Genomic DNA, 23046 nt, shown 5'->3' with positions numbered 1-23046 from the left:
TCATTCCAGGAACATTAACAAACATGGTCATTCAGCAACATTGTAAAAAACCCCACTATATTTTGTAAAATCAAACACTTTTCTTCTTTCCCTATCATCTATGCATTTCTTTTTTGACAGAGTATAATTAAAAAACTAAATAATATAAATAAAATAATTTGACCATTTGGTTCCATCCGAGGACACCAAATGTAACTATACTGTTTTGATAGATGTGTTTATCTGAATCTCAAAACATGATGGGTGTTTCTCCATGTTAATCTGTTTATATTTATATAGCTAATTTCCATCATACAAAACTTTGTCAACATTCACCAGGAATTAATTTTGAACCATTCTCAGCTAATTAAGGCATTGCAACATCATTTAATACAAGACGGCCGCAATTGTAGCAGCTAGAACAAGAAAAGCACATTTTATATCAACCAGGACCCCGTTCCACAAAGCGATCTTAGCCCTAAGATCACCTTAAGTGCATAGTTACCTTATGCACTAAGGTGATCTTAGTGCTAAGATCGCTTCATGGAACGGGGCCCAGGACGAGCTTTTTGCATTTGTGATTTAATTTTATGGGTCATGTAATTCATTTTAACGACCTCTTGCTGAGATATTGTATTATTATTTAAATCAAAGATGGCCATAAAATTGGCCGCCAAGAGTAAAAAGTGGCAATATCTTACATTCTATATATTTTCCCAAAACAACAACGTACGGGATTTTATGTGGACAATGATTTCAGTTCTCGCAATCACTTTCTAATAAGATTCCAAAATGGCCGGAAAAACAAAGAAATTACCACTGTATATGTTTAGCATCACCTAAAACAATCATTTTGAAACCAAATGCTAAGTTTTAACGGTAAACCATTATTTTTTTCTAAACAAAACTCATCTACATATAAAATTGCATGACATAGGCCAAAGTACTTCACAATGCCAATCTTACTGAATGGACATCATTTCTATTTTTATTTTTTTACCAAGACCATTTATGTCACACTGTGTAATAATGTGATACCAACATTTTTCACCATAACATGGCAATTATAAACACATTTTTGTTTTATTCAAGAACCTACATCAATCCACATGTTTTCATGCACCCAACATGAACACAATTACAGACTACTGATTTGTTTTTGTCATATAAATATATACAGGAACAGATTCATGATCTTGTGATGGGGTTGCAGCTGATCGCATTGACTGGAACACTGATATTAAATACAAACAAGGAACAACATATAGGGCAGGGGTGCAGAAATGGAAAATATTTCATTAGCCCGCCGGACCAGAAACTACTAAAATGTACTAGCCCACCAGAATTTCTACTAGTCCGTCAGCCTAGAAAATATACTTTTGTTCAGCAATATTTTAATATATATTTATATATTTAATGACAAAAATATAAAGGACACTTGGTAAGTTATCAACATCACCTGGCAAAAGAACGAAATCAAACCCCAAACCTTGATTGACAAATCAATACATGTTGAAATATTCTGATCAAGACTATGTTATTGACATTTCTTTCATATAGATTTACAAAATTTACATATCGCTAACATACTTTCAACGTAAACAAATAATTTTTAGAAACTATTGACCTTTGACAGGCCCCATTTCCTAGGAATTAGGTTAAATTGGAACCACTATCAAAACGGAACCGTTTTTGTTGGTGAAAACGAAACCGATTTGGCTATAATTAATGCCTCAATGTAATGGCAAGAATGATACTTTTTATTTTCTTTAACTTGTCTGTCAGAATTTTTACTCGCATTTGGCGACCGGGCAAGTACTTTCTGCACCCCTGTAGGGCCACATTTTCTTAAACGCATGTGTTTAAGTATTGTAAATGTATGTAGTTACATGCGTGTAAGACAAAAAACAGGCTTTGTAAATTCAACCCACAATGTTCATCACTAAAAATGGGGGCTGGTGCCTGATTGAGGTCCCTCACCACCTCTAGTCCACTTCTGCACACAATTTGTTGTTGCATGATGTTCAGCCTGGATTTTACTGCACATCCACTGTGTGTAGACATCCTATTTTGAAATGTTTTTTGGAACACTCAGGACACTCAGTCCTGCTGCATCATGGAAATAACAGTATTTTCAAAATTTCTGAAAAACAAAACATGTATTTAATTACGAATTTGAAAAATGTTAAATCAAATAAATAATGGAGAAAAAAAATCCCTTATTATAGACAAAACAAACTTTTATAATGGAGTGTTGTTAAACATTCATTTACTACCTGGTAATCTCTCACATTGTTTGTCTCATGGCAAATAAACAAAACTCCACATAATTTAGAAATGGCAGAACAAACACAAATCTTTAGTGTAACTATGAGTTGGGGTGTGTCAGATTGGAGTACCAGTGCAGACTGTCTATTAACTGTCTATAAACTGTCATGTTTACAGTTTGGAACTTGTGAATTCACGATATTCACAAGCACCAAATGAATGCAGAATAAGTACGCTGTTACCTTGATGTAATGTTTTCCCCTGGTGTGTAGAAAGGGTTACACAGCATGTCAACATAGCCATTATGAAGTTTTCTGAACATCTGAAAATATAACAAGATGAAAAACACCATTAGGAAAATACAGTCGATTAAAAAAACCCTGTTCAACCCATTGGGTAGTTCGACGTAACAATCGGGACTTCATTTTTGATTCGTGCGTTGTGGTTTGACTCAACAAGATTCTACTGTATTCGGCTATAATCTTTTTAGACAGCAAGAACACTGATTTTGTTCAGTTCTTAATACTCAGGCTATTTATAAAAAACAAATAAACAAAGATATGGGGTGCTTGTTGTGATAAGCTTTGTCTTTTTAAACAAACACCTATAAACCAACTGTATAATATAGTATTATTTTCCCTTTTTGGGGGTGGGAAGTAGTCCAGTGGTAAAGTGCTAGCCTGATACAGTAAGTCTAGGATCGATCCTCATTCCAACCAGTGCACCATGATTGGTATATCAAAGGCTGTGGTATGTGCTATCCTGTCTGTGAGATGGTGCATATAAAAGATCCCTTGCTACTAATGGAACAAAAGTACCGGCGAGGTACATAATACATCGGTCAGGAGTTTGATAGTGACCTAGTAATTGTATATGACACACCATCCCAAGTTGTTCCTACATGTGAGATTTGATGGTCCTGTATGCATCTGTCTGCAAGATATTGTCCGGACAAGGATTTACTGTTATGTACTGTATTATGTGACCATGAAAACTAGGTCACTGTGACCTAGTAATAGTACGTGACACCCTGCCATCCCAAGTTGCCATCCCATGTGAGGTTTGATAGTCCTGTATGCATATGGTCCGGACAAGAAAAAGTAAAACACTATACCATAATACGATTCATCATAGACAGGCATAGGTTTCTTCTCCAAGACTATATGTAAAAATTACGAAATTGAAATGTGATGTCAATGTGCTCTAGCAGTGTTTGTTAAGCAAAACAAACTTTAACTTACTACCCAGAGCAAGTTTTAATGGCTCAATAAAGAGAAGAAAGACCACTAGACAGACTCTTATTTACTAACCATTAACCCCCAACAGACAGTGCAGACAGATGAGGTGTGTGCCCAGGACAGCTTAAATGGATATAAGCATGAAAATACATTAAAATGAAACAAAATTCCTTCTACATCCATATTTTCTAGCATTTATGGAAAATCCCATACATGGTTGGTCTTTAAGAATTCAATATAGGGTTTTTGTAAATCGTTTATGGGTTTACACCCCAAAAAAAATAAAAACAACCCATAACTACACAGGTAAAAGATTTAATTTTGCATAACCTAAAGCAACCAAGAATATGATGTTTGACTTTTAATGTGTGAACAAAAATATGGATTACCGGTATGAAAAACTAGACTTGTGCAAGTGGAAGGCAAACCAAACTATTGTTCTCGCTTCAGAGGCTTGTTACAGCAAACAACTTGTTTTCAAAAGATGGATTCCTTCTACTTTTATTTTCAGGAACAGATCTAAATGCTATAAAATGGGTGTTATTCGCAGGAGTAAATTTTCGTGACATTGAAAAAACCCAGCCATCTCGTGGGTTTTAATTTTCGTGACTGTTAAAAATTAAAAATCAAATTGCCACATGTACAGAATTCTATTTTATTACCCATATGGGCTCAAATATATGGGGTGACATTTTTTCGATCTCTGCACAGTGTGCAGATTGCTTCTACAGCCACTGATTGGCTGGCTTAAAAATCATGGCTTGAACTTCACTTTCATTCATATAATGTTTCCATTCATGAGTCGGGTTACACATACGTTATATGATCTACAAAGATTACAGAATTGTTTTATCTCATTTGTTTCGTAAACATGAAATGGTATATTTTCATAGGCAGCAGCTTTAGTAGTATATAAAAATATTTTCTAATGCAACTACAGTCTTATTATTTTGTACTGTAAACATTCAGCTGTAAAAAGAATGCTGTTATGCTATGATGTCACTTACATTACGTCATGTAATGTGCGTAAAATTATATGACGTAATGGCTGATGGCTTTGTTGTAGACTGCAGAGGAATTTTTACATTAAAAATCAGTTAAAATTGACAATGGGTAATAAAGAGAATAACCAACTCGCTACGAGGAGTTACGAATTATCTGTCCCTCGTGAATGAATGTTGTAAAACCCTCGCCAAAGGATTGGGTTTTACAACATTCACTCACTTGGGACAGATAATTCATAATTCCTCGTTAGTTATTATCTAATTGGTACATACTAGAGTATTAGTAGTCTAACACTTAATAGTATCTCATTCCTAGCGACCCTACTGATCAGTGCTGAAATCACAAGTCTTTTAGGCCTATCCACGAGTGACCGCATGGTGCATACTATTAATGAATGTAATCCCAGACGTGGTTTAATCAACACTACAGCAAGTGTGAAGATATAAAGACAAACACTCGTGCTATTTGTTAAAAAATGTCTCAAATGTTTTGTTTCTGTATGCTAATACTGAAAAAGGCTATGTCTTGTAGTTGTGGTAGACATTCATCGGAACTTTACAAAACAGTTAGTGTCCCTTATTTTGATTAGCTAGTTAAAAACAGAAAGCAATTAAGTAAGAAGAATGTTGTCCAAATTCTATTTTGGAACAATAACAAAACAAACTTTGTTATTCGTTTCGTAACAGTTGGCTGTGTTTTGTGTTTATTATTTTACCATATTGGTAGTACAAGTATTGTGAGTAAATGTACTGTGTTTTGTGTTTATTATGTTACCATATTGGTAGTACAAGTATTGTGAGTACATGTACTGTGTTGCATTTGTCTTTTTTTATTTTTTTATTCTAGCAATTAGGCCTATTCACGTAAGTGTAATTTTCACAGTTAAACTAAAAATGTGAATAATCCCCGTTTTACCGTACTCTGAATCCAACAGCCTTACCGCTCTGATGTCGTTATCCCGGAGTGTAGTATTTGACGTCTCAACTACGATAACAAACTTCACTTTTGTGTTGGTAACATAGCCATATCTGAAAAATGTTAAGGAAAACAACACCCACAAGAAACTTATCAGTACCAGAACATACACATTTTTAAAAGTCTATCTTCTCCTAGAGTTTTGATCAGATAGTTCTAAAACTTGGTACATGTACTATGATTGTCTGGAGCTATCTTCACAAACTTATAGAGAAACATTTTAGAACTAGTAAAATGTTTATCAAAATTATAAATTTTAAATAGAAATTTAACACTGAAAATTTAAAAGTCTGTCTTCTCCTTGAGTTTTGATGGGATAATTCTGAAGCTTAGTAAAAAATATTTTCAGAGGCAGTCTTCACGAATTAATAAAGATATATTTAGGACATTTTTTATTTTGAAACAGTGAAAATTTAAACATCTATCTTCTGCAATTTTAATCAAACAGTTCTGAAACTTGGTACTATTATTCTCTGATCAGGCAGTCTTTACAAACTAATACATATTTTTTAATTTTATTAAATTTTTAAAATTCAAATATAAATTTAAGATTAGGTGATATTTACAATTAATGAATTATCTACTACCAGCAAAACTGAAAATTAAATAGCGGAGCTCTATAGGCCGACAGGCCTCGTTGACTCATTATGATGCCCGGGTATAGCACACACACACCTCCGAAAACGTGACTCGAGAACCAAATAGCCAGAGTTTAAAATGTGCTGAGTTATCATTCACTCTCTCAACAGTGTCAGAATAACAAAGAACATAGTAGATACCAAAAAGCCATACAGCATCATTTCCAGTGGGGTTTGGACATAGCTCATTGGTAAAGCACTCTCTTGATGTGCAATCGGTTTGGAATCGATCCCCATTGGTGAGCCCATTGGGCTATTTCTCGTTCCATCCAGTACCCAACAACTGGTATATCAAAGGCCGTGGTATGTACTATCCTGCCTGTAGGATGGTGCATATAAAAGATCCCTTGCTACTAATGGAAAAATTGGTCCTGGACGGAGGAGCTGGCTGAGGCCAGCACCTGTGCCTGTAACAGGCGTGCGCTACAACAGATTGCTCTGAATGTGCACGTATAACCCTATGACATGACCTAATGGAAAAAATGTCGCAGATTTCCTCTTTAATACTAATGTCAAAATTACCAAATATTTGACATCCAATGGTGATGATTAATAAAGCAATACATACATGTGCTTTAGTGCTGTTGTGTGACAAAGCAAACTTTAACTTCAACATTCTTTTTGTATTCCAAAGGATACACTTTGTAGTCTTCGGTTGGGTACAGCAGTCCGAGGTAGAGCTCGCGGACGTCGCTGGCGTTCTTCCTCACTGTGCTGATCTTTTCCTCGACCACGTCCAGCGAGGTGTGAACCGTGTAGTAGAAGTGCAGCTCGTTATCCGTGGGAATCGTCTTGATGAACAGCGGGTAATTCTGCAACAAACAGAGATTATTATACAAGTTTGTGTAGCATACTGATTTAAAAAGAAGGAAATGTTTTATTTAACGACACACTCAACACATTTTACTTACAGTTATATGGTGTTGGACATATGATTAAGGACCACACTGATATTGAGAGAGGAAACCCGCTGTCGCCACTTCATGGGCTACTCACCACCCTCGGTGGCGTCGTGGCAGGCCATCGGTCTACAGGCTGGCAGGGACTGGGTTCGGATCCCAGTCGATGCATGGGATTTTTAATCCAGATACTGACTCCAAACCCTGAGTGAGTGCTCCGCAAGGCTCAATGGGTAGGTGTAAACCACTTGCACCGACCAGTGATCCATAACTGGTTCAACAAAGGCCACTGTTTGTGCTATCCTGCCTGTGGGAAGCGCAAATAAAAGATCCCTTGCTGCTAATCGGAAGAGTAGCCCATGTAGTGGCGACAGCGGGTTTCCTCTCAAAATCTGTGTGGTCCTTAACCATATGTCTGACGCCATATAACCGTAAATAAAATGTGTTGAGTGCGTCGTTAAATAAAAACATTTCTTTCTTTTCATGGGCTACTCTTTTCGATTAGCAGCAAGGAATCTTTTATATGCACCATCCCACAGACAGGATAACACATACGACGGCCTTTGATATACTAGTAATGGTGCACTGGCTGGAGCGAGAAATAGCCCACTGAACGCTTTACCACTTGGCTACATCCTGACCCTCATACTGATTAAACGAAATGAGTCCGGTGTTTTTTTATATTGCCTGAGCGAGACCGAGGGTAATACATGAATCCCGACACAAATTTCGTAAAATCAGTACGACTCATACATGTGTAATAATTTCTTTATTATCCATATGATTTTTTTTTTTTTTATGAATAACATATTTATTAACAAGAACCTCTCAAAATGTTTCAACCACAACTAGAAAAACGTGACTAAATGATGTCATATTTCACACACACAGGTTGAAATATGACTGGGAAAGCAACGTTATGTTATGACGTCACTTACCAAAATTACTTCATTACATTTGTTATTACACGTATGCTATGTATGGTTATTAACTTGGTTATATTGAACCATACGGATAATAAAACCACATCAGGGTGTGCTGGCATTTGTTAGACCTACATACATGCACATGTACTAGCTACAGACTGAACATGCCTTGTGCTTTAAGGCAGGCTTCCTACCCAGGCATGCCACTGTCCCCGTAAAGTTCAAATGCTGATCAGATTGGCTTCAAATCACCTGTTTACGCCAAAATAATGTTTAAAATAGATTTTTCAACATTATTTTGGTCTATGCGGGTTGGCACTTTACCTGGGTCTGGGCTTTTGATAGCATCAAAGTCGAGGTGATAAATGTTGTGCCCCAAATATACATACCCCAAATAATCCAGCCCAAATTAACTACAAACATGCTGACCTCAAAATATTTCGCCTGAAAACTACTGAAATGTTAAGTTTAATTAGATTAAAATAACTTAAAATGCATTTCTGAATACTGACAACTCTCCAGCAGCTGTTCATGACAGTACTGAACTAAAACGACCTTCCTGCGCTCAGAAAAAGACAGAAGTCCCCGTTGTGCCCAAATTAGTGAGATCTGAAGCCTTGCAGGCAATGGTGTGCATAAGCAATAGTCCACCTTAAAACATAAGGCCTGAAAGTGTCTTACAATTTGGGAAGTTGGGCGTTACCGGTTTAGGATCGATCCCAGTTGGCAATTTTTTGTTACAGCCGGTGCTCCACATCTGGTGTAACAAAGTCTGTGGCATGCACAATCCTGTCTATGGGATGGTGTTTATATAAAGCTAATTTTGAATTTGTATGATGTCAGTATTCCAATAATGCCACTTCACATAAACTGGGTAGGCCTTGTTTTAGTTTTTAGATCACCGGACAAAAAATTCCAATGCAAAATTGCTATTGTAAATTTTTTATTTAAAAATAACTAATACCTGACCATGTGTAAGAATAAAATCTTGTAATGAAAAAAAAATTGGTATGAGGGTTTTATGAGGGTTTAAACATGCTTACTATGGGCACGGTCAGTTACATGCAGTAATATGTGTTGTTTATGAATTTATTACATGTACCATAACAGGTAATTATCAGGCTATAACATACATGTATACAATATTTGGAAATCTCAGTAAAAATACCTACCAGTTTTACAACCAATGGCTTCACTACTAGTCTACACCACTGAGGCAGGTTTTGTGGTATATTACAATGTTTTTCTTTTTTAACTCTTTCTTTTTATAGGCCCCTATTGGCAGTGGACTGTGGTACAGTCTACATCTAGGTTGCTACTCAATTCGTATGATGGTCATTTTGTACCATACATTTTTTTTAAATTTCAGACACAATATCACCCTGGTAGTGTATTTTACAAAATAACATTACATTTCAAACCTCCATAAGATGCAAAAATCACCTGTAATTGACTTTTTCCTTGTATTTTTTTGACTTTATAAACCATTTAATTTGTCTGAATTAACAAATGTGAAATTTAAGTGAGCTCTGTGGTCTAGTGGATACGCTGCTGGACAATCAAGCTGACGACAGTGGTTTAAATCTCGTCAAAGCTGGCTCAAACATTCATTCAGCTTTCTCATCTATCACCCTCTGCCTATCATTCTCATTATCTTAGTATATAAAAAAAAACCTTTCTAATTTCTCCCATGATTTCAATCTGTTGCGACCCTTTCTGTCAGTTTCCTCGGACTGTTTTCTGAGCTGTCCACACCATCACCTACCTGTCTCAACTTCCTCCACGGGTGCAGTCTCTGTGTATTTCCCTGCACCCACCTGGCATCCTCGTCCTCTGCCACTAATAAAGCTGGTCTGACCGATAGCACTAACTAATGACCGCTGGTAGTAGGGGTGCATAGTAGATGGTTACAAGTACCTCGTATCAATGCCAGAAGTAACTACTGAACACTCCCTGAAGTGGTCAGACTAAGCCCACAGCTAAAAGCTGATGGGGAATGGCAGGTGTTTAGCACAGATAGTCACAAGAGACAAGCACCTATCACAGTTGGAAAAACAAGGACTGGGATGTGGAGGTGGACAGAGAAAGAAGTTGAAAGATAGGAGTTGCCAGATCGGGAAGAAATGAGATGGAATTCAAAGGAGAGAAAGGAAAGGGTATAATAAAAAAGAAAAGAAAAAAAAAAGGGAGTGAAATCTATGTCTGAAAACATACTTGCAATTTGTAACTGTTAATAAAAAATAAAAAAAAGTCAAAATTTTGAAAAGAAGGCACAATAAATAACAAAATATTTTCTTGGTCCATTATGATGGTTCGTTGTTTTTGACAGCTATATTAATTATCAGGACAAGTCAGACCACAGAACTTGGCAGTTAGTAGTAAATACCAAATGAGGGTCTGGTCAACTGAGGTAAAATGGAAATAATGTGTTCTGTATTTCCAACTGTCAAAATAAAGTAAAAGTACTCGCTTGAGGTGCTTGCGTTTTTTCTCATTCCAGCCAGTGCACCACAACTGGTCAAAGGCTGTGGTATATGTGCTTTCGTGTCTGTGGGAATGTGCATATTAAAGATACCTTGCTGCATTAGGAAATATGTAGCAGGTTTCCTCCGATGAAATGAAAAAAAATGTTTTATTTAATGACACACTCAACACATTTTATTTATGGTTACTGGGCATCAGACATATGGTTAAAGGAGGGGACAATTAAGGCATTTGGCCTGGTATGCATATTCAACGATATATAATGCACATTATTGCTTAATATCAACAAGTATAATTGTATAGTTAATGAACAAAACGGCTAGTATATATAACTGGCGCATCCATTTTGTACCATCCCAATGAATACGCCCTCCGACGAGCTGGTGGTTACGTAATACCTAACGTGTCATGTCAGGAATTAGTCTTCGAACTGCAGAGACAAAACATACCGGATTTTTGCAGATGCATTGCAATGTTCTGTAATAATAGCCATCCCAGTATGCCATCAACAATTATATATTATTTTTCAATACAAAATAAACCACCATTGTCAAAGTGTTGAAATAAGTGTATTATGTATTTGTACATAAATTTACTGAAATAATAATCGGAGTGTTTTCTTGGTTAATTGGTCTTTTCTTTCCGTGGCCTGTACCTGTGGTTTCTGATTGGCAGGTGTATATTTAGACAGTCCCCAGACACTGTGTCTAGACACACTAAAAAGACGTGCCTCTTTTATTAAGATCACAGGGTATTGTGTGGTAACCGCGCGGACACCAGTCAAATCGTAATGGACATTATCAACCGTCCTGCTTTATTACTGTAAGTAATTCTGTAAAACCCTTGATTAAGTAGACTTTCCCATCTAAAATCACAAAACTTACCAATTACATCGTCCGAAAGAAAAGAAAAGTACCACTTGGGTATCGTGAGTGGTCGTTTTTGCTCGAATGTACCCTACCAATAGGCCTAATAATATGCATTTTTTCTTTGGATTTTTGAAAAAAGAAAAATACTATAACTGCATTTCGTTCTATTGATGCAAATTAAAATATATTTAGTTAAATAGTTTATTATACTATCAAGTCATTTATGTTGTTTTACAAGTCAGGTTGATGAAAGCAAAGCGCCTTGTCGTAAATTAGAGTGTTTGTTTACACTGTGCATAGAGGAGATAGCGGAGCTGACGTTACTTCACCCCAAGCTATACCACCGGACGTCAGAAAAATTAAACAAAATGGCTTCCCCCAGTTAGCAGGAATAATCATGTTGTTTTTTATTAACTCTAAAATTACGCATTTTTCCGGGTATGTATCTTTCCAACACATAAGGCTCTTGTTTGAGTTGACCCTACCTTTAAGGACCACACAGGCATTGAGAGAGGAAACCCGCTGTCGACACTTCATGGGCTACTCTTTTCGATTAGCAGCAAGGGATCTTTTATATGCACCATCCCAGACAGGGTAGTACATACACAATCCAGATAGCGCTTTACCACTGGGCTATGTCCCTGCCGCCTTCCTCTGATGACTACGTGTGAGAATTACCAATGTCTGACATCCAATAGTCAATTATTAAGTAATCAATGTGCTCCAGTAGTGTCGTTAAACAAAACGAACTTTAACTTTATGGCAAAAATGCAGTACAACTATTTTTATATTATGGTATCGATTCACTTCCTATATACTGGTACGAAATGACTAGGGTACGAAATTACTTTTTACAATGGTACGAAATGACTGGGGTACGAAATGACTAGCAGTGATAGAAATTATAAGCAGAAATTTTCACTAGTCCACAGGACAAATATATCTAGAAATCTACTTGTCAACCAATACTTTCATTTGTCCAAAATTTGTTGTTAGTTTTATTCAAGTGCAATGACATTAGTTTTGATTGCTCAAAATGAAACTGCATTGAACATTTTCACTTGTCCACTGGACATTAAGGTACATTTTGCTTGTCCGAGTAGATTTTTCACTTGTCAGGACAAAACAGCCAAGTGATAATTTCAAACACCGACTAGGATACGAAATGACCAGGCAGTAGGCCCTATGTTATGAAACAGAATAGATGGTACGAAATGACTATGATTCTTTAAATACATATATGGCTTTTATTTTTACCAGAAGATATGTGTAGAATCAATTAATTTGTAGTTATTTATTAAAAATAAAAGTAAAAATATCAAAATTGCAAGCGTTAAATAATAATAATAATAATACTCATGTTCAGATCATGTTCATGTTGATAGCAACAAGGGATATTTTATTTGCACGATCCCACAAATACCGACTAGGATACGAAATGACCAGGCAGTAGGCCCTATGGTATGAAATACACTGACACACAATGAAAACGCAAAACAGATATTTTTCAATATTTTGTTGTGATTAATGAAACATATATTGTTTTCTTTTGTATTTTGTTTTATCTCTATGTTTGAGCTAAAAATTATGTACCATTGACGTCCCAAACTACGACAAAAACATGAATACGATATTTACAGAAATACAATTGTACATTTTTCAGATATACGATTCATGAAATAAAATATATTGCAATCAGTTAACGTAAACAAATCAACAATGTGGACGTAAAACAAATTCATTCTAGTAAACAAAAGTAAAGCACCCTCCAGTAACTGCGTAAGTGCAGGTGTTTGCAAAACGTATCGTACCGTGCATGTGCAGTTCGTCATATTCCATTTTTAAGGCCTCTACATGGAAACAATTGTATCTTAACTACGCACAGTTGACGAACACTTTGTTTAATTTTTTATTTTTTTTAAAGGAAAAATTCAGTTTGTCAAGCATTCTGGCCAGGTCCGCGTTTTACCAACACCCATCGCTAACACTTATTACATTCATACCAGAGAATAGTTTGTAAAATATCATTTTTTAAATGAATTGATTTTTAATTAACAAAATTTATACACTAAAAATTATTTACAATCGTTATGAATGGATTATGAATATTATTCACTACAGTAGATGCACACAAATGCAGCATAATCTACCTTTTGCAGATCGAATATAATAATTGAAAACAAATTCTAAGAGGGGGCTTAAAAATCGTAAACATTAAATGATTTGTCCTTGTTGATCTAGCATGTGTTAGGACATGTGACATGCAACAAATGTTACTTCACATTCCTCCATTTTAAGTCAATTTCTACAAATCATGTGGACCCAACATCGGTAATTTTGAGGAATAAACAAAAACAACTTAGTAAAATTAATGGTTTTAGGGGTTTGTAAAGTTTTGTATTTAGATACTTACTTGTCGGAACTTTATTGTTAATGAAAATGTTCTAGAACTGTGAAGAAAAACCTCACAAATGAACATAACTTTGAGGTAACCGATCACGTAAAAACCACATGAACTAACTTCCGGTTACCTCAGATTTCGAAATATTGTCCCCTTTAGTAATAATAAAATATTCATGTTCATGTTGATAGCAGCAAGGGATCTTTTATATGCACCATCCCACAGACAGGGTAGTACATACCATGGCCTTTAATGTGCCAGTTGTGGTGCACTGGCTGGAATGAGAAATAGCCCAATGATTGGGATCGATCACAGACCAACAGCACATCAAGCGAGTGCTTTACCACTGGGCTACGTCCCAGCCCCCTTCCTCTGATGACTACGTGTCAGAATTACCAAAATTATGTCTGACATACTCATGTTAAGATCATGTTCATGTTGGTAAAATCAACTATAGTGTGAGATTAAAAGCAATAAACATGCTTTTTAAAACAAATTACGCTTACTCTGCCAACATTCATAACTTTAATGTCATTCAGCAATTAACTGTATTGTAATCTAATGACGCTGGCATGAAATTACATTATAATTTCCAAATAACATATCAAAAAGGCTTACACACCTCTTTAGCAATGACAGCAACACACACCGCCATATTGCGGAAGTGAAAATTTAGCCAATCGAACGTCGTAGTACAGTTCGACCATGTGAGAAGTTCTCCCGCCATCTCTCGTGTGTATTTGTTGTCCCAGAGCTAAAATGGCGCTGAAGGCAGACAAGGATGCCTTCTACAGGCGAACCAAGAGGATTTATACATCTTGGATGGTAAATTCATTGTACATGTACACGATGTAGTTGTGAAAAATAAATACAATTCGTCCACTCGATTACATTTAGACCCAATAAATCTGAAATGTTATTTCTTAGCCATTGAAATGGTTAGAGCCCCAGTATTCGACTACTTAAAACATGTTAATTTTATTGGCATTTGCTAATACAGTGCTGTCCGGTGTATCGGCGAACCCACCTAAGCATTCAGGGACCATTTTCTATGTGAACACTGAAATACTTAATAAAATGTGTCTCACCATTGAAGCAGTGCATAAATGCCATAATCTGAAATACACTACAAATTGTTTTACAGGGGGCAACATTTCAAAATCATAGGTAACCGGAAAACGGTTAACATGATTTTTACTCAAGTAACCATTTGTTCGGTTACTTGAATTATATATTGCATGGCCTAATCAATTATCTCAAAATTGCTTTGAAATTACAAGGTAGGTACCTTTAAAAGTTTGCAGCTTATAACTTCACAATGTGTAATATTTTCGCAGCTTAAACCGATTGGCTGTTTGCGTAAATTTAAAATTGCTTAACCTACACATGAACAGAACGACAGTTTACGTGAAATATTGTGCTCTGTCTGTAATCAATTAACATTTTAAAACGGTCAGCCTATTTACTGCCCGGTAGCCTGGAAGCCCGGAGAATTACAAGGTAGGTACCTTTAAAAGTTTGCAGCTTATAACTTCACAATGTGTAATATTTTCGCAGCTTAAACCGATTGGATGTTTGCATAAATTAAAAATTGCTTAACCTACACATGAACAGAACGACAGTTTACGTGAAATATTGTGCTCTGTCTGTAATAAATTAACATTTTAAAACGGTCAGCCTATTTACTGCCCGGTAACCTGGAAGCCCGGAGACAAAACCAGAGCCCGGGTGTTAATGCTGCAGTGTACATTGTTCATATTTGGCACAAAGATACACCTTGGGATGGTGCATCTATATATGGTAAAAAAAATAAATGAAGGAAAAATATTTTTTGACAAAATTGCATTTTTCATGTTCGGGCTGTACATAACAAAATCTGTATTCACCGCCCGAAGAAGGAAACATCAATTAACCAATTAAATAAGGCATATACAATCATGGGATTTGGTATAGCAATACCTATCAGTGTCATTTATCTAAATATTAAAAAAAAAAAAATAAGTGTACAAAACGAAAATAATTTTAATAACATTTTTCATTTTTGGGCGGTGTACGTCGCGAAAACATTCCGAATATCGCCCGGGTGTTAATGCCGCGGTGTACATTATTCATATTTTGCACACAGATACACCTCGGGATGGCGCATCTATATATGTTTAAAAAAATAAATGAAGGAAATTTTTTTTTTGACAAAATTGCATTTTTCATGTTCGGGCTGTACATAACAAAATCTGTATTCACTGCCCGAAGAAGGAAACATCAATTAATCAATTAAATATGGCATATCATGGGATTTGGTATAGCAATACCTATCAGTGTCATGTATTTAAATACTGTAGAATACGTGGGATCAAATTATCGCGATTTAATGAAAATGGGTCAATTCACGAACATTTATTTTCGCGAATCCCCCAACCCCCATCAATAAAAAAACGAAGTACAGATGTCAATAATTTTGTTTTAAAAAACGGAACGTAGTTTTGCCGGTTATGCTAATCTGTAGAACTAATCCTACATGTACTCACGAGTGCTATACACGTAAAACAATAATTTTCCTGCTTTAACCAATCAAGACTTTATTGTTTACAAGTTAATAAGCTTACTGAAGGTGCTTACCACGTGCAGTTTTTCTTAATCCTTATAATTGTTATAAAAACAAAAACCGAAAACAAACGAAACGAAATTGGAAGGCACAAGCTACTAGTACTCAGTAACTTAAGTTATTACTAAAAACTATGATACAAAACTGTATCGAAACAGGATACACCTAATTTGCATATCCAGGTCAGACTTGTTTGTCTCGTGATTCTTAATAAATCGTGAAACCCAAAAACGTCATTTAAAAAAAATAAAACAACTAAATTAGTAAACAAAACATTTAGCATACCCGTGGTATGTGCTATCCTGTCTGTGCATATCAAAGATCCCTTGCTACTAATGGAAAAAAAAAAGTAACAGTTTTCCTCTATGACTGTATCAAAAATGACCATATGTTTGACATCCAATAGCCTATGATTAATAAATCAATGTGTTCCAGTGGAGTTAAACAAAAACAAACTACATGTATAATGTGTACATGACACCCATAAATTATGTGCTCCAGAATGCATCTAAAGACAACTGAATTTAAAAAGAAAAATGCAGGAGAGACTATCCCTGGACCCCCTAGCATTCTCGCCCCTCAATTATTTTTCCAACCCTCTGAACTCAAATTCTTGGGGACACATTGCTCAAGTATCCCAACACTAACATGGCATGGTAAAAATGCAATTTTTGTTTTCTAGTCGAGATATTATTTTATCTTTACAATTATTTTACAAATGACCATTAAAAATAAAATTTCTTGCTCTTAAAATGGTTTATAATGATGTATGTATGTTAATTGGCGTACTTGTACTACTTGTGAAAAGTATCGTGAATAAATCGAACCGTGGACCGAAAATCCAACCAAAAATAAAAGACAAACCATCCCATCCCTAAGCATGACTATTGCTGATTTGTTTCAACTTTGGTTTGATCGCCAGGGGGCGACCATACCTGTATATAATGGTTTAGTCGCCAAACGAAAACGGACAAATTGGTCACAGTGTAAAGGCCTGTTTGAAATGGCTCCTCGTTATCTATATTAGGGAAGCAATTAATCGCTCCTCTAAATCTATTACATGGCAAGGTCTATTTTGTATTTGTTATCAAAGTGTACAATAACTAGCCTCCTAGTGATGTCGTCAAACAAAACAAAGTTTTAACTTTGGCCAGTATTGATTATGTTTTTATATTTTTAATTGTAGAAAGCAAGTGGTGAAGATGTTCTTGCCAAAATGGATGCTTTGGTTACTGCTGTTGGCGTGGATGAGGAGGTTGTTTATTCTAAGTCAACATCCATGCAGGTAATGCCCAATTAACCCATATTCTGACAAACACACATCCAGCATGATTGATTAGTATTCATTTGTATTGTTAGTTGACTTGACTAACGGAAGGCAGGGCTAACTGTGGGTCAGCAGAACATTTAGCTAAATTATTTATTAAACTTGAAAAAATATCAATTACTACATGCAATTAATTTTGCCTAATTAAAATAAAATTCGCAGTTGGTGAATTTGGCGAGTGCCACTGCTGAAGGGGTCTAATAAAATACCAGGCCATCAGATTTCATGGAAGATCACAAGGCACGGAACCTGAAAAGTGTTTCCCATGAAATTTGAAATCTTAAGGCCTGAAATATATACATCTAATTTGTCAAGAAAAATATTTGATTCAGCCAGTAACAATCATCATATCCCGCATGTAAATCAATAGTTTGGTATATAATTAAATGATGGCAGTGAGGCGAAAATAAAAATTAAGTTTGTTTCAGCCTGTGTCAAAATCTGTTTTTTCCAGGAAATTTTTTATTAATTTATTTAAGATTTTTAATCAGTTTCAGTTTTGGCCTATAGTATTGAGCTGTTGTTGATCACAATCCTGAAATTATAAAAAAATTTCACCGGATTAGAATCATTCCTCTGAGATTTAACACTTTGCATAACCCATTTCGTTTTTACGTAACCCTTCATTACCATGTACATTTTGTCATAAATTCAATGCGCAAATAAAAAATGAGTTCTGCAAAACTATACTTAAGCGGCGCACGTACAAAACTAACGCTTTCACAATATTCCGAGGCCTAAAAATGTATGCTACATAATACTTTATTGCCAGGATTATTTAAATAAATATATTTTGCTTTTTGGCATCTTAAACACAAACTTCCACCATTTTATTTTTTACTTATAGCAATATAACTATATTCACAGTGTTTGTTTGTTTTTTTAACAACCTTGTATGGTTTTCAATTAATTTTTAGACCTGGTTGTTTGGATATGAACTCACAGACACCATCATTGTGTTGTGTTCCGAAGCGATCTACATTCTCGCTAGCAAGAAGAAGATTGACTTCCTTAAGCAGCTAGATAGCGGAAAAGAAAATGATGAGGGTGTTCCTCCGTTGAAGTTATTCACACGAGACAAGGTCTGTACATTGAGTATTAGTGTATACCAAAGTCTGTACATTAGTGTACACCAGACATGGTCTGTACATCAAGTATTAGTGTACACCTGACAATGTCTGTACATCGAGCATTAGTGTACACCAGACAATGTCTGCATTGAACATTAGTGTACACCAATGTCTGTACATTGAACATTAGTGTACACCGGACAATGCATGTACATTGAACATTAGTGTACACCAGACAATGTACATTAAACATTAGTGTACACCGGACAATGTCTGTACATCGAGCATTAGTGTACACCAGACAGTGTCTGTACATTGAGCATTAGTGTACACCAGACAGTATGTACATTGAACATTAGTGTACACCGGACAATGTCTACATTGAACATTAGTGTACACCAGACAATGTCTACATTGCACATTGGTGTACACCAGACAGTGTCTGTACATTGAGCATTAGTGTACACCTGACAATGTCTGTACATCGAGCATTAGTGTACACCAGACAATGTCTGCATTGAACATTAGTGTACACCAATGTCTGTACATTGAACATTAGTGTACACCGGACAATGTATGTACATTGAACATTAGTGTACACCAGACAATGTACATTAAACATTAGTGTACACCGGACAATGTCTGTACATCGAGCATTAGTGTACACCAGACAGTGTCTGTACATTGAGCATTAGTGTACACCAGACAGTATGTACATTGAACATTAGTGTACACCGGACAATGTCTACATTGAACATTAGTGTACACCAGACAATGTCTACATTGCACATTGGTGTACACCAGACAGTGTCTGTACATTGAGCATTAGTGTACACCAGACAATGTCTGTACATTGGACATTAGTGTACACCAGACAATGTCTGTACATCGAGCATTAGTGTACACCAGACAGTGTGAACATTGAGCATTAGTGTACACCGGACAATGTCTGTACATCGAGCATTAGTGTACATCGGACAATGTCTGTACATTGAACATTAGTGTACACCAATGTCTATACATTGAACATTAGTGTACACCAGACAATGTCTGTACATTGAACATTAGTGTACTTTATGCAAACATTAGGGCGATAATAGTATTCAATACTAAGTGTTCCCTTATTTCTTTCTCTGTATATTTTGTATATCATGGACAAAACATTTATTTTTATAGTATTTCAAGTTTCAACATGGAATAGAGTATAAATATGTGTAACATGGAATTAAGTCCCTATGTATTAAAAGTATAAATACTAGTAGTTAACAATACAGTTGGTTTATCAGACTAATGTTATTATACTCGGTATAGTAATGGAAATCAAATCTTTGTAGAGCTGAATGAAAGCAATGACAAATTAATAAAAAAAAACTGAAGTTAAATGTTCCATTCTTGTGGTATCCATAATTGAGCATTCCATTCTTCTCTATGTCTTGGATATACCTCTAAAAGTTTGTTAAATAATACTGATGACATTTTAAAATCTAACTTATTCCAGATTATAAATTGTGTATTTGCATTTGGATTTTAAAAATATTTAGTTTTTAATATTATTATTTTTGTATGGCTATTAAATAATGATTACGGAAAATTGCCACTGTATTAAAAACAGTTTCCCTTTCTCTTTTGGGGTTTCTGCTTACATATTTTAGACAACTGTGTGTGCCATAATTCATTTTAATAAAACCCCAAGTGGGTTTCACTAGGTGTTTATTTTCATAAATGTTCAGTCTATTTTGTATACTGAACCAAAAGAAGACTGTTGCGGTGGTGGTAGGGTTGGGGGTGTAGGTAGGTGTGGGGCTCATAATCCACATGAAGAAACAATTCTTATTTGTATAAATTCGGACAAAAAGTATGTCGTCAAGTGCAGGTAATCAGGTTGAGTAAAGAATTTACCTGTAGCTTATTTCTTTGTTATTTCTCTCTCCCACTCCCACTCCCTCTCCCTCTCACCTCCCCTCTCTCTGCACACACGCACAGGCAGTAAGAATCACCACGCATTTTTACACTGGGGGGAAGGGGAGCGGGACGTAACCCAGTGGTAAAGTACTTGCGCAGTCGGTTTGGGATTGATCCCTGTCAGTAGACCCAATTAGGCTATTTCTCGCTCCAGCCAGTGCACCATGACTGGTACATCAAAGGCCGTGGTATGTGCTATTCTCTCTATGGGATGGTGCATATAAAAGAACCCTTGCTGTTAATTGAAAAGAGTAGTCTTGTGAAGTGGTGACAGCGGGTTTCCTCCCACAATATCTTTGTGGTACTTAACCATATGTCCGACGCCATATAATCGTAAATAAAATGTGTTGAGTGTGTCATTAGATAAACTATTTCCTTCCTTCCTTTTACATGGGTAACGTTAAAAATAATACTGTCAATAGAATGATTGAAATACATTGAGAAAAGTTTTAAGGTCAGCTCATTTTGTCCAAATGTCATTTGTTTTTACCCAAATTCGAAGATTGCCGCCCACCCCCGGACGCTTATAGTTGGTGTTCGACCTTTTTTCCAGTTATCTCCCTCTATATCTGCATTTCTGTATTTTATTAGTATGCTGGGTGTTATATCTTGGTCCCCCATTTTTATTTATTTATTTGTTTGGCAAGACTATTTGCCTCTATTTTATTATTATTTGTTTTTAATTTGCACCCCTTCCTAAATATACTCTTCCAAAAAAGTAGGGGAACTCTAATAGAAATTTACAGTTGCCGAAATTTTAAGGTATATTAGCTGTGGGAATAGTTATATGATAATAGTGAATTAATTGGGCAAACATTACAGCCGGTAGTTCAGTATTACAGTAAGTTTTATGACCACCAAAGATCTTGAAGGACGATTGGGGTCAGAAGTGAAATTTGAAAGTTGACATTTTTTTATCAGTAAATTGCAAATTCAAACCATAAAAATGACTTAAAACAAAACAAAACAACAACTTTATGATCAACAGAATGAAAAAGATTGACAGAAATAACAAGGTTGAAAATTAGCAGTCGCCATTTATTGGCTAAGGGCGACTAAGAATTTTACAAAGGTAGTCCATTGGGCAACCATCGATTTCAGTGTCTGACGAGTATGGTACTAGTTAAAAAAAGAAACACACTTATGCTGAATCGAATGTGACAAAACACACTGCGTCTATGTTGGCGCAAACTACAGATCTGGCAGCAGAAGACATAGAACATGTTCAATATTTCGACAGCGCCAACATAATGAATAAAGATAAAATTCATATAAAAACATATTAATGTATTTAGTTTTAAACCCATGCCGTCTCAAATAACATTTTATAGGGGTAAAAGTGCAGTGTAAATTAAAATTAAAATTCTTTACAAATTACCATCAAATTGCATAGGTTAACTCTTTTTTTATGATGAACGTTTTAAGGCAATTGATGGAACATTCAAGGTAATCTGAATAACAAAACAGTAATACATGATCAGGGCCGTATCTCTGCACAAAGCAGAATCGAATGGGCATTTGTGTAAAACAGTGGATCTCTATCTAGGAGAACAGCCACTCCCGACAAAATCATTTGCTGGGAATTTCACCCCTCTTGCATCACTACAAAGTTTATTCCATCCATGAGAATGACACCCCACACATGTGTACAGGGCAACTGCTTGATGCATGTGCAAACTATGGAATGTGTTTCGGTGTGTTGATAAACAGACCTGAACATTCTTTACTAGGATGTCTGTAGTCTAATAATTGATATCAGTATTTCAGGTTCCCCTACTTTTTTTGAAGAGTATATATACTGCACTTTTAATGACCGTTAATAACTGGATTGCTATGTATATATTTTTTCTTCTTATAACTGTGGCGAGGAGTTACCACAATCTAAAAATAATGCTGCCGGATAGCTATTCGTGATGTCATTTACGGTTTATGCATAACAAAAAGCAAATAAATTTAAACGCGAATAGCAATCTGCGTTTAGCCGCTATCCGTGTTTAGTTTTATCCGCTCCTCATGCATACGGCCCCAGGTCAGTACATCAAGTATTAGTGTACAACAGACAACGTCTGTACATAGAGCATTAGTGTTTAGTACTTCACAATATGGGCTGAATTTGACAGACATCAGGGCTTACACTAGAACAAATTCTGTTTGGGTCCATTTTCTGATATGTAGAGTATTTCCTTGAAAATTATTCAAAAGTGGCTAATTTGAAGAAAAAAACATTATTAAAGAAAGAAATACAGTTTAGACTGGACATCAAATCTTTAGCCAAGTTCATCTTCTGTTCACCAAAAAAGTAATGTAACAAAATTAAAGCTCTAAATAAATGTTTATCTGAAATCTCTCATCATTCTTTTAATGCATCATTATTTTAGTGTATCAAAAAGTGTTCCAAATTGT

At 35.7% G+C, this 23046-nt stretch overlaps 2 protein-coding genes across 2 annotated transcripts in view; one reads left to right on the top strand and one right to left on the bottom strand.

The window, feature by feature from the left end:
• Positions 1–1043: 1043 nt before the first annotated feature.
• LOC121388225 (trafficking protein particle complex subunit 2-like protein) lies at positions 1044–14388 on the bottom strand. The gene is made up of 5 exons (XM_041519491.1): positions 14305–14388; positions 6743–6915; positions 5431–5518; positions 2490–2569; positions 1044–2122 (listed from the first exon to the last, which is right to left on the bottom strand). Exons 1-5 carry the CDS (start codon positions 14335–14337, stop codon positions 2080–2082), a joined length of 417 nt encoding a protein of 138 aa, XP_041375425.1. The 5' UTR covers positions 14338–14388; the 3' UTR covers positions 1044–2079.
• A 10-nt stretch (positions 14389–14398) lies between these two features.
• LOC121388224 (FACT complex subunit SPT16-like) overlaps positions 14399–23046 on the top strand; it is a 48643-nt gene continuing 39995 nt past the window's right edge. The window contains exons 1-3 of the mRNA XM_041519490.1: positions 14399–14507; positions 17471–17569; positions 18529–18693. Coding sequence (XP_041375424.1) covers positions 14442–14507; positions 17471–17569; positions 18529–18693 — 330 coding nt within the window. The 5' untranslated portion in view covers positions 14399–14441. The remainder of the gene's footprint in view (positions 14508–17470; positions 17570–18528; positions 18694–23046) is intronic.

This window comes from Gigantopelta aegis, chromosome 14 (assembly GCF_016097555.1).
Source record: "Gigantopelta aegis isolate Gae_Host chromosome 14, Gae_host_genome, whole genome shotgun sequence".
Taxonomy (NCBI): Eukaryota; Metazoa; Mollusca; class Gastropoda; order Neomphalida; family Peltospiridae; genus Gigantopelta; species Gigantopelta aegis.
This window is presented reverse-complemented; position numbering and strand designations above follow the sequence as displayed.

Bases quoted from the DNA above. Each gene is read 5' to 3' on its own strand.
- LOC121388225 (XM_041519491.1), bottom strand. From the start codon at position 14,337: ATGGCGGTGTGTGTTGCTGTCATTGCTAAAGAG. The intron at 6,916-14,304 runs GTGTGTAAGCCT...TGTTTGTTGCAG, and splicing joins TTGCTGTCATTGCTAAAGAG to AATTACCCGCTGTTCATCAA. The intron at 2,123-2,489 runs GTAACAGCGTAC...TTTGTTTTTCAG, and splicing joins GGGGAAAACATTACATCAAG to AAATTTTGAAAATACTGTTA.